The following is a 14,680-nucleotide window of genomic DNA, read 5'->3' on the forward strand; positions in this document are numbered from 1 at the left end:
CCAAAGACTTCTTACATCTTGAGATGTTGAGAGTCCTGGAAACAAATTTTTAATTTCCTCTCTCCCCCCATGTAAGACCTGGATCAGCAGTTTGAAATTTGAGTTATTCCACTTAATGAATTCGTTTTGTGATCTGTGTATCTGTTCTTTGCATATTACCCTCCTCCACAGGAGTATATTCCAGAGAATACTTTTTTACTTTGGTTTCTGTATGAAAGTTATTTCTTCTTCATTAATGAAATAAAAAAGACATTAATTAAGTCTTAGACGAATCAACTTCAGAGGAAGAGCAGTGTGTTTCTGGAACCTCTAATGACGGCATTGAATCACGATTTGGAGAAAAGTGAGTCTCATACTCAAGAGAAAAAAGGAAGGATAGAGAGATGCTTGGGTATTACTATAGTGAGACCATAGGAATACCTTAGATATTTGGGAGATTACTGTCTTAAATAGCTGGTTGTTTTGCCCACAGGGCAGGAATTCTATGCTTCAGGCATTTGGTAGTTGCATTACTTGGTAATTTTAGGACTTCAGAATTCTAAACTCAGAGTTTATTTTACCAGAATGCTGCTACCTTTATGTGCCTTATTTCTCCTCTGGGCTATATGTGGCATTACCATTGGCACAGTTTATAGCATCTGGGTGGGTAATCTACTATCTTATCTTTCACTTTTTACATAAAGTCTAAAGTTTGAAACATAGATCTTACAGTTCTAAAACTGCAAGATGGGAAAGTTTGGAGCAGAGGCATTGCTAAGATTTATTTTTTATATACATTTTTAGTTTCTGTTAATAATTTTTCCTTCTCAGTGCACTTGGTAGTGTTTAAATGTTAAACATGGTTGTAACAGCTAAGGCTCTGTTTTAAATTCCCTGATTATTTGTGAAAGGGAGATAATGCTGGGTCTTGATGCTTGCATTTTCCTAATAGAGATTACCTTGTACAAGGCCAGAGATATGAGGTCTCAATGACAGAAATCAAAGCTTTAGGGCTTTACAAAACATTAAACCCAAGTTTTTGGGGGGGTCATGTTGGAAGGCTCTAGCAATTTTATTTAAATAGCCATTTGGCTGCTACCTAAACCAAATATTAAGAAGCTATCAAGAGAACATAAATGCATTCATCCAGTAGCATCATAACATCTGATACATACTGTATACATAAAAGGATGTTTATAATTTTCTGAAAGTCTCAAGCTTATTTTGTTGTGTGTTCACATCTTACAACCTCAGTGCTGGTTAGAGTGGAGACCAGAGCAACTGTAGGCAAGAATTTAAGCTACATCTGACTATAATTTCCTCCTCTGAGTTGTTTTCTCATAAAGCCAGGTCTTAATGTTGATAGTGGTATTGACAGAACAGCATGTGGGGATCTAGAGGATTGTTTCTCCACCTTCATGTGGCGGAAAGCATTACCAACTGGGCAATACCAAAAGGCAGCAACTGTCCTAAATTTAAATGAATATGGGGAAGTATTTGAAGATTTTTTTTATTTTTTTTATTTTTTTAAATAAAGCTGGGTATGGCCGCACCTTTTTTTACTTTTGTATGTAAACTCTCTAGGGAGATTGCTTTTTCTGATTTATGAAGCTCTCACGCCTAAAATGGAAAATTGCACAAATTGGCTAAAATCCTCTCTCCAAAATCATCTTTCTGATAGATGTGTGTATTCCTTCAACCGGCCAGGAAAAGCAGGTCTTACATTGAAGGTAGGTAGGTAGATAGATAGATAGATAGATAGATAGATAGATAGATAGATAGATAGATAGATAATTTGCTGTACCCAGAAACCATTAGTGGCTCGTTCATGATGATGTTAAAAGACCTGCATCTTTCAGTTTTGACAGTAATGTCCTGCACCTTAAGATTCAGAGACTCTCTAATGGCCTGTTTTAAGGTTTTTTTGGTACCTCATGTTGGAAATCTCGGACAGGATCATATTGCCACATGCATATGGTGTGTAAACATTTTACTATGGCCTATAGTGTAGCTCTGCTGTGGCAAGTTACAGTGGGGAAGAAACAGACCATACACAACATGCCGTCCAGCAATGCTGACTCGGTTATTCCAGGGGATCAGACTTCTGAGGAATACCTTGAAGGCACAGTATCACTTTGAACTTCTTCCTGGTTTGGTATAGTTTACACTTTTTTTCCTTAGCTTGCGCTTTCTTACAATATTCATACTTTAATTGCTGCTTTCTGCTTTGTGTTGGCTGCAAAATGAAACATATTGCTAGCAAAGTCACTTTTTATACTAACAGAAAACTCCAAGTGGATGTGTCAGGTAACTACTCTTTCACATTACAAGATTTTTTTAATCTTGTCCCATGATGATCAAACAACCAGAGAAAATGAAGTAGGGCATTTTTCTGATTCATACTGTTTTAAAAGTTGTATGTGTATTTCTGCTTAGCATCTGACATTAGAGCTTTGTAAGTGCTTCTGTTACCTGCTTTCTAAAATCCTATTTTCCCTTCTGCCACAGGATTTGAGGGAGGAATGTATAAAGCTGAAAATGAGAGTTTTTGATTTGGAACAACAGAATCAAACATTAAGTGTGCTTTTCCATCAGAAAGTCAAACCAGCTTCTGACCTCCTTCTTCAGGTAGGAGATGGCAATTTGCAGAAAGCAAACTATGAGCTTTGTGTTTCTTACAATTATAAAATATTTTTTTTCATTTTAAGGTTATGGCAGTAAGCAGGAAATGACAGTTGATATATTTAATATTTTGGAAGAATATCTGTTATCTATAATCTGATACCACTGAAACTGCGAGTGTACACCAGTAAGATATGACTACATATTAGATGCAAATGTGGAGAGGAGCACACCTGCAAAGTAACTTACTTTTTAGGTGTTTTTTCACTATGATAAATGGAATTATATGGGTTCATTATCCCTTTGTAGGGGAGAAGCTCTGATTCTTTTAACATCCAGCTTGATGCTGAGCAGTGTAATTTCCTGTGAGAAGACAGCCCATTTATTTAACTTTTGCCATATGTATTACTTTCCTGGTTTCAGCTTACTTACAAGGACTTAAGTACATCTTCACAGACCCAGAGTGATTTTTTTTTCCAAATGTTTTATGGAAGGATATAGCTGAGAAACCAATTGACCCATCTCCCACTCCTTTGCCATTCTGGAATAAGAGACGTTTCAGTATCTCTTTTCATTTGGCAAAGTCCGTTATTGTGAATGCATCCATCGCTTTGTCATCCTTTTGTAGAAGTAGAATTGCTTTGCAGAAGTTCCAACAAACCTGACCATGAACTAGAACAATAAATGAGGATTTTTTTTTTAAAGACTCTGCAAGTTTCTAACAATATGACAAATTCTGGGTTTAGCAATCTCTGTTATTTCTTATTAAAAAAAACCCAAACAAACAAACAAAAAACAAACAAACAAAAAAAAAACAACCAAAAAACCCAAAACATTCATTTTGGAGGAGTCAGATAGGTAAGTGATGTTAAATAAGTATATATATCTTACCTAAATTCTCTGATGCTGTGCATGTGTATCTCAACGTAAAATTTGACCCTTGCACTGTTGCTAAACAGCTGAGGGCTGTTAACTCTCATCAGCTCATGCTGTTTACTGAGGAAGCATGGTCTCCTCACCAACTGGTGCTTAAAGTCAAGGGAATCCCGGGGGTGGCAAACAGCTATACTTTCATACTGCAGAACTGAAGCTTGGGCAGAGTGAGGCCAGGTTACCATCACAGGGATCTGGGTTCTTGTGTTATCCTGAGGTTCTTGTTCTGTCTGTTTATTTTGTGTTGATATAGGTATTGCTAGATCAGGCCTTTCTCTCTTCTAATTGCTTCTCCCTTGCCCTAGCTGTTAAAACACTCCATATGTAATAAAAAAAAACAAAAACAAAAACAAAAAAACAAACCCAAACTAAACAGACAAAAACCCAAACCAACAAAAAACAGATGAATAAAAAACCTTGGTAAATTTGTGAGTTTCCAGAACCTTGTTTATCCTCTGACTGTACTCCAGACTTGAATAAATAGTATATAGTCTGTAATCCTGCAGTCTGAGGTGTAAAATCTGGAGAAGGGTGTTTCCTTAGGGCTGAAATTAAGCAAATATTGTTGTGTGCCTGCATAGATTTGAAGCACTGTATGTATTATGTCTTTTTGGAAATGCATACATACCAGATTTAGAGCAATAGCTAAATACTTTTTTTTTAATCTGTTGCTCTACAGAAGAGTACTAAATATATGGTTAAGGACATTCCTGTTAAAGCATGACCCTAATCAAAGTGAATGGGCAAATACTGCTAACTGGGAGGAGGCACAGGCAAGACACATGGTGTTAATTTCACCTTTCTAGTACTGTCTGATGCAGTACAGTTCAATTTTATTTAATGCTGATCTCATCCTGGGAGTATTCACTCTCAGTAGAACTACAGATTTTGAAGAATGCTGTAGAAGAGGGTGAAAGCTAAAAAAAAAAAATAATACCAGTTGCTTTTTCTGCATATCGACTCCATGATTTGGTTGTCTGTTACCATCGAATTATTCTGTAATTGACATTAGAAGACTTGTATTTTTTTTTGTGTATTTGATTTTGAGCAAATACAACATGATTCATTTGTCTTCTTAGGAATCAAATTATTCCTATTTTTTTCAATGAAAAGATTGATACCAGTGTTTTGAATTTGACTGCAGGGTAATGGCCTGTGCACAAGACTAATATCACTGTATTGTTTTAACTCATGCTTCTCACACAATTCAAAAGAAAAACTTATTACTACCAATTTAAAAACAAAAACAATAACAAAGAAAACACATGTAGTAAGGTGTTCATGACTGCTGCTGTGAAAATGTTATTAAAAGTATTACATTTTCATGCATTTACAAGAAGTTTAAGTACTTAGGGAATTGAAGGGTCTAATAATGTTTTAAATGAAATATGTGTGTTTTCTTGAGACATGTGATTATGTATATTGCTGTGGTTAGACATAAGGAAGAAGTTCTTCACTGTGAAGGTAGTGAGGCACTGGAACTGCTTCCCCAAAGTGATAAACGCTCCATCCCTGGCAGTGTTCAAGGCCAGGTTGGACAGAGCCTTGGGTGACACGGTTTAGTGTGAGGTGTCCCTGCCCATGGCAGGGGGGTTGAAACTAGATGATCTTAAGGTCCTTTCCAACCCAAACCATTCTGTGATTCTGTGTAAGTTCTTTACTACTAGAAATTTTGGTGTACTTACTGCTTGTAGGGAGTGAAACAGAGGATATGTCACTTCTGTCATGAAAATATTAAGTAATGCAGTCTCTGCAAAATGTAAGGTGGAGAAAGAGATGATAACTTGGGCTTTTTTTTGTCACCTCTTTGATTTTTGTAGACAATTGTAAGAGCTACCCTATCTTTCTGAGCACATTCTTTCTAGCTGAAGTGTGTGATTTACAGAGCCAGTATTAGGATAGATAAATAAGGAGGAGCCAGATCACCTCTTTCTCTTAAAAAAAAAAAAAAAATTATTCAGGCAGTCTTCTCTCTGAAGCAGCTTTCTTAAAATGTTGAAGCCAAGGAAAAGTGTTTCTGTCTCAGCACCATCTGAGGAAGAGCAATAGTCTTACTTAAAAGCTAGCACAGAAGAGTAGATTCTGTCCCAGCAGCCTTCATTTTTGAATGTGGTTGCTAAAAATTGATTAAATTCTGCCTGTCATAGAAAGAGGGGTTTGGGAAAGAAAACTGGGAGCTCCATTTCAGTGAGCCACCTTGTATTTCATCTGCAAGTGGGAGAGATAGTTGGGAATAATAGACAGACTAAGATTTAACTTTGAGTACAGTAAAACTGATTGGAAGTGAAGAGAGAAATCTGTGGAGGTGATATACAGACGGTTGCTGAAGGGATAAGAAAATCCAAAGAGAAGATACAAGAGTAGGAGTAAGAAGTCTTATATGAAACTTAGCAATTCTGCTTTGCCAGTGTACAGCAGCTATGAATTATTTTTAAATGCAAATGTCAATATCACTGTATTTCTGCTTTTGCCTCATTTTTCCTAAATGATGTACTGTTTTCTTCAGAGAAACTTTACTGAAATCGCCAAATTACAGTGCTCTTCCATTTCTTAGTTCTGGCATTTTGCAGACGTGTTTTGTTGTTGGGTATGGACTGCTCAGTCTTGAGACAGATCTTTTCACAGATCTTTCTCCTTGTTAGCCTTCTTTTTATTCATATTTGAAAATATAACTAATAACATTGAACCTGTTTCTGATGTTACATATCCTCCTATTACAACAATGATGACTTGTAGAAAGTTACTAATGATAACAGGGGTCAGGGTTTGTCTTCTCATAGATATCACCATAATTTGTTTCTATTTTGTATCTCTGTTTGTTAGCTGAATTGTTCCCAAGGATGATGTCTTGCTTTAACTTTTCACCCAGAAAGCTGTTGTTGCAGACTTTTTATAGAGCATGTGAGGAACCATTAGTGAAAGGTTTTAAAAAGTGGCAAGTGAAAAAGACCTTAGGCCCCCTGTAGGAGAGGATCTGGTTCAGGACCGTCTTAAGAAAATGAACATGTACAAGTCCGTGGGACCTGATGAAATCCATCTGTGGGTCCTAAAGGAGCTGGCAAATGAAGTTGCTAAGCCACTGGCCATCATATTTGAAAAATCATGGCAGTTGGGTGAAGTTCCCAACGACTGGAAAAAGGGAAATATAACCCCCATGTTCAAGAAGGGGAAAATGGATGACCCAGGGAATTACAGAGCAGTCAGTCTCACCTCTGTGCCTGGCAAAATCTTGGAGCAGATTCTCCTGGAAGGCATGCTAAGGCACATGAAAATCAACAAGGTGCTTGGTGACAGCCAGCATGGCTTCACTAAGGGGAAATCCTGCCTCACCAATTTGGTGCCTTCTATGATGGGGCTACAGAACTGATGGACAGGGTAGAGCAGTTGATGTCATCTACCTGGACTTGTGTAAAGCGTTCCACACTGTCCCACACGACATCCTTGTCTCTAAATTGGAGAGACATCAATTTGATGGATGGACCACTCAGTGGATAAAGAACTGGCTGGATGGCCACACACAAAGAGTTGTGGTCAATGGCTCAGTGTCCTGCTGGAGACCAGACATGAGTGGTGTCCCTCAGGGATCAGTGTTGGGAGCGGTCTTGTTCAACATCTTTGTCACTGACATGGACAATGGGATTGAGTGCACCTTCAGCAAATTTGCCGATGACACCAAGCTGTGTGGTTCGGTTGATACCCTGGAGGGAAGGAATGCCATCCAGAGGGACCTTGACACACTTGTGAGGTGGGCTGATGGAGTTTAACCATGCCAAGGGCAAGGTCCTACATCTGGGTTGGAGCAATCCCAGGTGCGGCTACAGGTTGGGTAGATAAGAGATTCAGAGCAGCCCTGTGGAGAAAGGCTTGTGGGTGTTGGTTGATGAGAAAATGAATATGAGCCAGCTTCAGTGTGCACTCGCAGCCCAGAAAGCCAAGCATATCCTGGGCTGCATCAAAAGGAGTGTGACCAGCAGGTCGAAGGAGGTGATCCTGCCCCTCTACTCTACTCTTGTTTGACCTCACTTGGAGTATTGTGTGCAGTTCTGGTGTCCTCAACATAAAAAAGACATGGAACTGTTGGAACAAGTCCAGAGGAGGTCCATGAGGATGAACAGGGGACTGGAGCATCTCCCCTATGAAGACAGGCTGAGAAAGTTGCGGCTGTTCAGCCTGGAGAAGAGGAGGGTGCGTGGAGACCTCATTGGAGCCTTCCAGTATCTGAAAGGGGCCTATAGGGATGCTGGGGAGGGACTCTTCATTAGGGACTGTAGTGATCGAACAAGGGGTAATGGGTTAAAACTAAAACAGGGGAAGTTTAGATTGGATATAAGGAAGAAATTCTTTCCTGTTAGGGTGCTGAGGCACTGGAATGGGTTGCCCAGGGAGGTTGTGAATGCTCCATCCCTGGCAGTGTTCAAGGCCAGGTTGGACAGAGCCTTGGGTGGCATGTTTAGTGTGAGGTGTCCTTGCCTATGGCAGGGGGGTTGGAACTGTATGATCTTAAGGTTCTTTTGAGCTCTAACTATTCTATGATTCTGTTATTCTAAGTAGCAATATTTATTGAGTTGATTTATTTGATTAAATAAGTAATAAAATTTTCCTAGTTGAGAAAGTATAAAATAATATTTCTAGTCATAAGATTTACAATACTTCTGATCCTAAACTATATTTTCATTGCCATTTTATTTCCATCATAAAAATTCTACTTTATCAATCCCAGAACAAAGCAGGTAGGACTCTTCAAGCATCTATTTTCTCGTGTGTTTCTCTGGCTAGATTAGTTTCATTTAGTACTCATGGACCATCCACGTTGTTTAATTTTGTCTAAAATTTTTTCTAGAATGCTACAGCACAGTCCACTGAATTCTCAGGTCAATTTAAATAATAACTACTTTGTTATGACTTCATTGATACTAGCTTTTTTAATAACCTGACAACTGCGTCCTGACATACAAGACAGAGTACAGCTGTATGTGCTTTGATGGAAATTGTTGTACATCTTAGCAGGAAGGGGTGAATTGCACCAGTGACATTATAATATATGGGAAGAAAAAGGAGGCAATTAATTGCCCTAAAATCTGATAAAAGGAGATGGAATATGTAGCCTCAGAGTCTGAGTCTGACCTCTGGTTCAGACATCATTAGGTGTGATGATGTCTGAATGCAGAGGTTAAAAGTGAAGCTACATTTACAGCAGTCAGATAGATTAAATATTTAAGTATTTCAGAAAGTAGGTATTTGAGGGTTTGAAATTAAAGCTAAAGATCTTTGCACACTATTAGAAAACAGTTTGTCAGCAGTCCAAAGTATATTTCAGTAACTGGATCATTATACGCTGAGCAGCAGTATAATTCCCATCTCACAGAAGCCAGCTACTACTCCTACCTTGTGCCTCCAGGCTCTTCAGAGAGTAGACAGACTTGAGACCAAGATCAGCAAATTGTATTTAAAGTTTTGAAACTCCTGCAGTTGACCTGCTTATTTTCTTACTTCACGTTTGTTCTTTTGTATTCGTCAGATTGTCAGGGCCATCTGCAAAGCTTCTGAAAAGTTCCAGTTTCAGAACAAACTGTCTTTTCCTTCTCAGTAAACATATAAATCAGGTGTGGCAGTATCTGTAGTGATACTTACTTTCTCAGAAATCGGGACTGGTGGCTTGAAGGAGAAATTAATCTCAGATCTGCTAATTGTTTCAGCAGTAGTGGAAAACTTCTTAAAAGCTACCTCAATCTCAAGGATTTTATCAACAGACAAAAAGGTAATCACATAAATCAAAAGTAGGTTTGACATATATTAAGTTTAAACTAGTACATTAAACTTTATCCAAGAATTGCATTACCAGTAGAACACCTACTAAGGAGTGAGGTGGTGGTTTTTACACCATTTGCAGTTCTCAAAATATTTCAGACCACAGCCCTGCTGCAGTGGTTTCTCTTGCTCAAGGTTACCAAAGGTGCACAATTGCTGTCATGAAGATCCTGTCCCAAGAAAAAGCATCCAGACTTGTAGCAGTGTGAAATTCTAAGAATACTTCTGTGTATCTCAGGAGATACACAGGATTAGATAGTGGCTTAGTAAAGAACGCTTAAAGATTTTTGAGACTTTCAAGAATGAATTAAAGGATTATTTCTTCATGTGAAGATGCCAATGTCATAATTTTCAGTCTTACATTATCCCAGTGAACTGGTACCTGCTTTCTATTTCTGTCATGTCCTCGCTCACCAATAATATCTGAGAAGACAGAAATACAAAGCTTTGAATCTCTGTACTTTATCTCAGTTTACATCATCAGTGTGTGATAATACATTATAAACAGTATTTCTTAATTGCCGTGTTTGCAGCTCCAGTTATGTGCTGAGAAAACAATCCAGAATTCAAGTATTCATGAAAGCCTACTGGTTAGATGAACGGGTGACCAAAGTCAGTGATGAGAGAAGGAAACATCCCCCCTCCAAATTAATTTCATCTAATCTCCCTAAGCCATATGACCTAGTTCTGAACGAACAGCAGCAACATAATACCTGAAGGAATTAGGCTGGATATCTGATACCCAACCAGCTCTGGAAGGAGGACCTGAGATAGGCAGATGTTTAGAAGAGCACTGAGAATCATCGGATATCATCTGCCACAGTGGTTCTCTATGGGCCATCTCTAGTCACAGGGACTTATACTCATGTAAATCACAGCCATGGTGTGTAGATGTCCAAGAAGCTTTGTGAGATCCCTTGAGTCAAATAGCTGGGATGGCTTTTCTTGTCCCTGAAGGACACCATTCTCTAACACAGTGAATCCAAGCATACTCTTTTCTCACTAAGGAAAGCGTAAAGCATTCATTCTTAAAATAAAACATTTGCTAAATTTATTTGCTGGATCTGAACCTAATCAAGGCTGACAAAATACCATTACAAAAAATATTCAGGTGTGGTATGTAAGAGGAGAGGTAGGGCAGTATCCTGCACAACATTTCAAACTGAAGAAAAACAACAGTTAGAACAGCTAGAGGTGCAGTGGATAATAGTATTTTATTATGAGGGAGTTAGATCAACTGACCTGATAGGTCTCCTCCATCTACAACTTGTGTTTTGTTTATTTTCTTCTTGGCAGGCTGTTGTCCCTTATTTCAGTACCTAAATTCCTACCAGTTTGCTCTCAAACAAAAAGAAAACTAAAGTTTACTGGAAATATAGAACTGATGAGAATGATAATGCTTTTAAGAGAAATTTACTCCCAACTGCTAGAATTTCTAATGTCCAAGTACTTCAGCTAGTCTTGAGAGGTTCCCAAGAAGAGCACTGAAAGGCTTTCCATATCAGAATCATAGAATTGTAGAATGGTTTGTGTTGGAAGGGACCGTAGAGATCATTTAGTTCCAGCCCCCTTGACATGGACAGGGACATCTCCCACTAGACCAGGTTGCTCAAAACCCCCTTTCAACCTGGCCTTGACCATTTTGTGATACAATTTAAACATATATATTTTTAGATAGCAAATTTAAAATTAGCTTTTTCCATTTTCCCTATGATAAATTGCTAAAGCGATAACCAAAAACAGTAAATCAAATGAGCAAATAATCTTTAGGAAAGCCACAGGTGATCTTTGGTGAAGCTTTTATGAATGATTTTGACTGAGGACAGCAGTAATTTTTTTTATTTTTAAGTTTTTAAGACATATATAGATTTTTTTCTGAAGAGCAGAAACAGTTTTTCAGAGTATGCATCTGTCAAGGAAACCTTAAGGCTATACTGATGTGACAGGCCTTAACAACAAAAGTAAGATTTTACTGCCTTTTCGTTTTTAGACAAAGAAAAATATGCAGCTGACACTGTGTGAACCATAGATTTCTCTTTATTTTATGCATAGATTTTTATTTTCAGTGATGATACACATGATGACAGGAATCCAATATGATATTTGAAGCCCCAAGCAAGTATAGGGGCAGAGTCATTAAGTACAAGAATGTACTTAATGGTTTTTCCTATTATTGTGTACATTCAGTATCAGAATAAATGGAAGAAAAAAGGAAGGAATTCCACAATACAAAATAGTATTGCTATATTCCTTTCTAAAATTGCCCTGTGCTTCAGACTTACAGTAAGTGTTAAAAAGGTACAGTTTTTTATTCCATGAAATTAAATTTAACCTATAACAATGCTTAACCTGTTGGATGCTATTTCAGCCTGCTCTGTTTGTCTTTTATGACCAACAGATCCATTTTTTTGTCTCGTGTGTTTCTAGGTTTGAAGTTTATATATATATTTGGTGTATTTAAGTGTCCTGAGTTCAGCTGTAACAGTTATTTTTCTTCTTCTTAGTAGCTGGTGCAGTTCTGTGTTTTTGACTCTAGTCAGAGAACAATGCTGATAACATACCCATGTTTTCAGTTATTGCTAAGTATTGCTTACCCCAATCAAAGATTTTTCAGACTCACGCTCTGCCAGTGAAAAGGGACACAAGAAGCCGAGAGGAAGTAGAGCCAGAACACCTCACCCAAACTAGCCAAAGGGATATTCTGTACCACAGCACATCAAGGATCATTCATTGAGGTTTCCTTTCTAAATAAAAAAATCTTTCTCATTGAGATTTGGAAAGCAAAAATTAGCATGGATTTGTTCTAATGTTATCCAGTATGTGATGTGGCAAGTACAAGCCATGTGCCACATATAAAAGGGCAAGTTCATCTCATCAGGTCAACTTTTGAAGCCTTCCCAGTTTGGATTTCACAGTGGAATGAAATAGTAGCCACTGCATGCCCTGCTTAAATATAACATGCACAGACCACAGGTGTGCTAGATAATTGATTTCTCATCATGGTGCATATTTCACACTCTGTAACTCCCAAATGAAATAACAAAAAATGCATATAATTGAATGATTCAGAGATTTAGAGGACTGCTTCTTGTGCGGTAAAGTGGGAATTTATTGAAATTCTAAAGCAGTGTAGAAATATAACCATTATTATTAAGGATATGTCATTGTACTAATGGAGCTAAGTATATAGTTAACTTTTGTTTTCTTAAGATTTTGAAACTGAAGTGAAAGATAACTATGCAAAAGTATGTATATGAAACAAAAATGGATAAAGAATAAATTTCATCTTTTATCACATTCAATACATATAAGACTTCGTTTACATTTTACTTTATAACTGTGGGTTATACTGTTATTTTAGTGGCACTTCAAACATGAAGCAAGATAGAATTACAGCTCTTTTACTTAAAATTGGTGTGCCAATAAACTTGGTAGCATTTAAGCTGTTCAGATTATATCACATCAGTGTAATTTCCTGGTAATTTTAAATTACACATTCCATCAAATCAATCAAACTAACATTATGCTAAGTGGGTTTTAGCACTTACGATTACTCATTAGGTATTTTCTGTTATGAAAAAATTCATTTTCCTGTGATACACTTTATGTTTTGTATACTCCTATAGATACTGCACAAAGAAGAAGGGGGATGTAATTAGAATAAAATGGTATTCATAATGAATCATAAAACACCTACTGAACCGACCTCATCTTTTACTATTGAATTTTACTAATGCTCTCCTTTGTTTCCCAAATGACCTGTCTTCTTTAATGATGGTTTGGATACTGGTACGATTCAAATCCTCATCCAAAGGCCATGACACTATTGACTAGATCTCTGTTGACTTCGCTGAGAATGTGAAATACTGTATTGCAAGATAAAATCAGTGAAACTGAAGAGTCCATTAGTGCCTTAACTCTTGAATTACCATCTGGGTATCTCTCTTGATAAGGACAAGCTAAAAGGAAAAGTTTCCCTTGTCATTAAATCTTTAACAATGTGATATTGACAGACTTGAGTCTCTTTGTATTTTTAGCATTTTTAGATGGCATTCATGATCATTTCTTCCTGTGGATGTGAGCAAGCCATGTTTCAGTACTCACTATCCAATGTCTGGGTGTAGGGAGGAGCAGTGATTTGTCTGTGTCCTGTGTGCATTACAAGGGCATCTTCAACATTAAGAAGTAAACTCCATCTTACTGCATTAGAAGTATGGAAACCAAGTAATGGCATCTTGATTTAATATCAGTGCTTTAAAATTCTCAAATATACGCCAGTCTTCAGTTCATCTTTCTGGTATAGGGTTTCAGAGATGAACTACTTAATTTTGCAGTGTTTTGGTCCTAATTTTTTTTATTCAGTCATATTTTAAAAGCAGAAATGCTCAATCACTTTTTTTTTTTTTTTAACTTTCCATTACTTACTATTAACTCAATTTTTTTTCTCTAACCAAATCTTGTATGCTTTTTCTTATACAGTAGATACAGACACAGGTCTAGGCTCAATTACTGTGCATTATAGATATTTCAGATGTGAATATGAATCTGAGATTAGCACTGTATTTTAGAGGCTCACTTAAATTTATTCCCCTAAATGGTCCTTAGGAAATCTTGACAATAATTAGAAATATGGTTACTCTCAGCTCTACACCAGTTCATGGCAGAATAACAAGTGGAATTCACCTTTAATTTAGGTTTTTTGGTCCTTCATGTACATGGGACCAGACTTGCAGGTGTTCTTAAAATTTGACTACTTATTTGGTGCCAAACTGGGAGCTGACACCTTTTCAAATTCCTGCATAATACCTTCTAAGCCCTGCTTTTATCTACCATGAAAAAATGATCGATTCACAAGGGCAGAGATTCCTAACCAAATATTGGCACAGCTTCTTCTGAGCACAGACAGCTGTGGAAAGGGTTTGCAGCAGCTATCACCCAACTGTGCTAGAGTTAAAGCTCACAGCTGCTTTGAGCCTGGGGGCAGACAGCCCCAAGTATTGGCTGCAGAGTGGGAGAGGGAACTTGACTCTCGTCAATGACACTGTTTGCCAGGGCCTAGCACTCCTATGAACAGTCCAGGTTCTAAATGTTGCTAACTAAGAGGCACTGTGTCTTCCCTTGCAAGAGGGAAGAAACCCTTCCTTTGGTCACCAAAAGGGAAGGGCTGGTTGGAAATGTGACGCTCCAGGGCAGGCTTGGTTGCAGCGATCATGAGATGGTCAAATTCGAGATCCTCAGGACAGTAAGAAGTGCGTGCAGCAAGCTCACTGCCCTGGACTTCAAAAGAGCAGACTTTGGCCTCTTCAGGAACCTATTTAATAAGGTTCCATGGGATATA

At 37.8% G+C, this 14,680-nt stretch overlaps 1 protein-coding gene across 12 annotated transcripts in view; it reads left to right on the forward strand.

The window, feature by feature from the left end:
- Positions 1 to 14,680, forward strand: part of NCKAP5 (NCK associated protein 5) — a 530,111-nt gene that overhangs the window by 433,606 nt on the left and 81,825 nt on the right. For all 12 annotated transcript variants that reach the window (XM_062605646.1, XM_062605676.1, XM_062605694.1 and 9 more), the window contains one exon: positions 2,488 to 2,607. In XM_062605646.1, coding sequence (XP_062461630.1) covers positions 2,488 to 2,607 — 120 coding nt within the window. The remainder of the gene's footprint in view (positions 1 to 2,487; positions 2,608 to 14,680) is intronic.

Source organism: Pezoporus occidentalis, unplaced genomic scaffold (assembly GCF_034315485.1).
Source record: "Pezoporus occidentalis ecotype Australia unplaced genomic scaffold, CSIRO_AGI_Poc_V1 ctg12, whole genome shotgun sequence".
In the NCBI taxonomy this organism is placed as follows: Eukaryota; Metazoa; Chordata; class Aves; order Psittaciformes; family Psittacidae; genus Pezoporus; species Pezoporus occidentalis.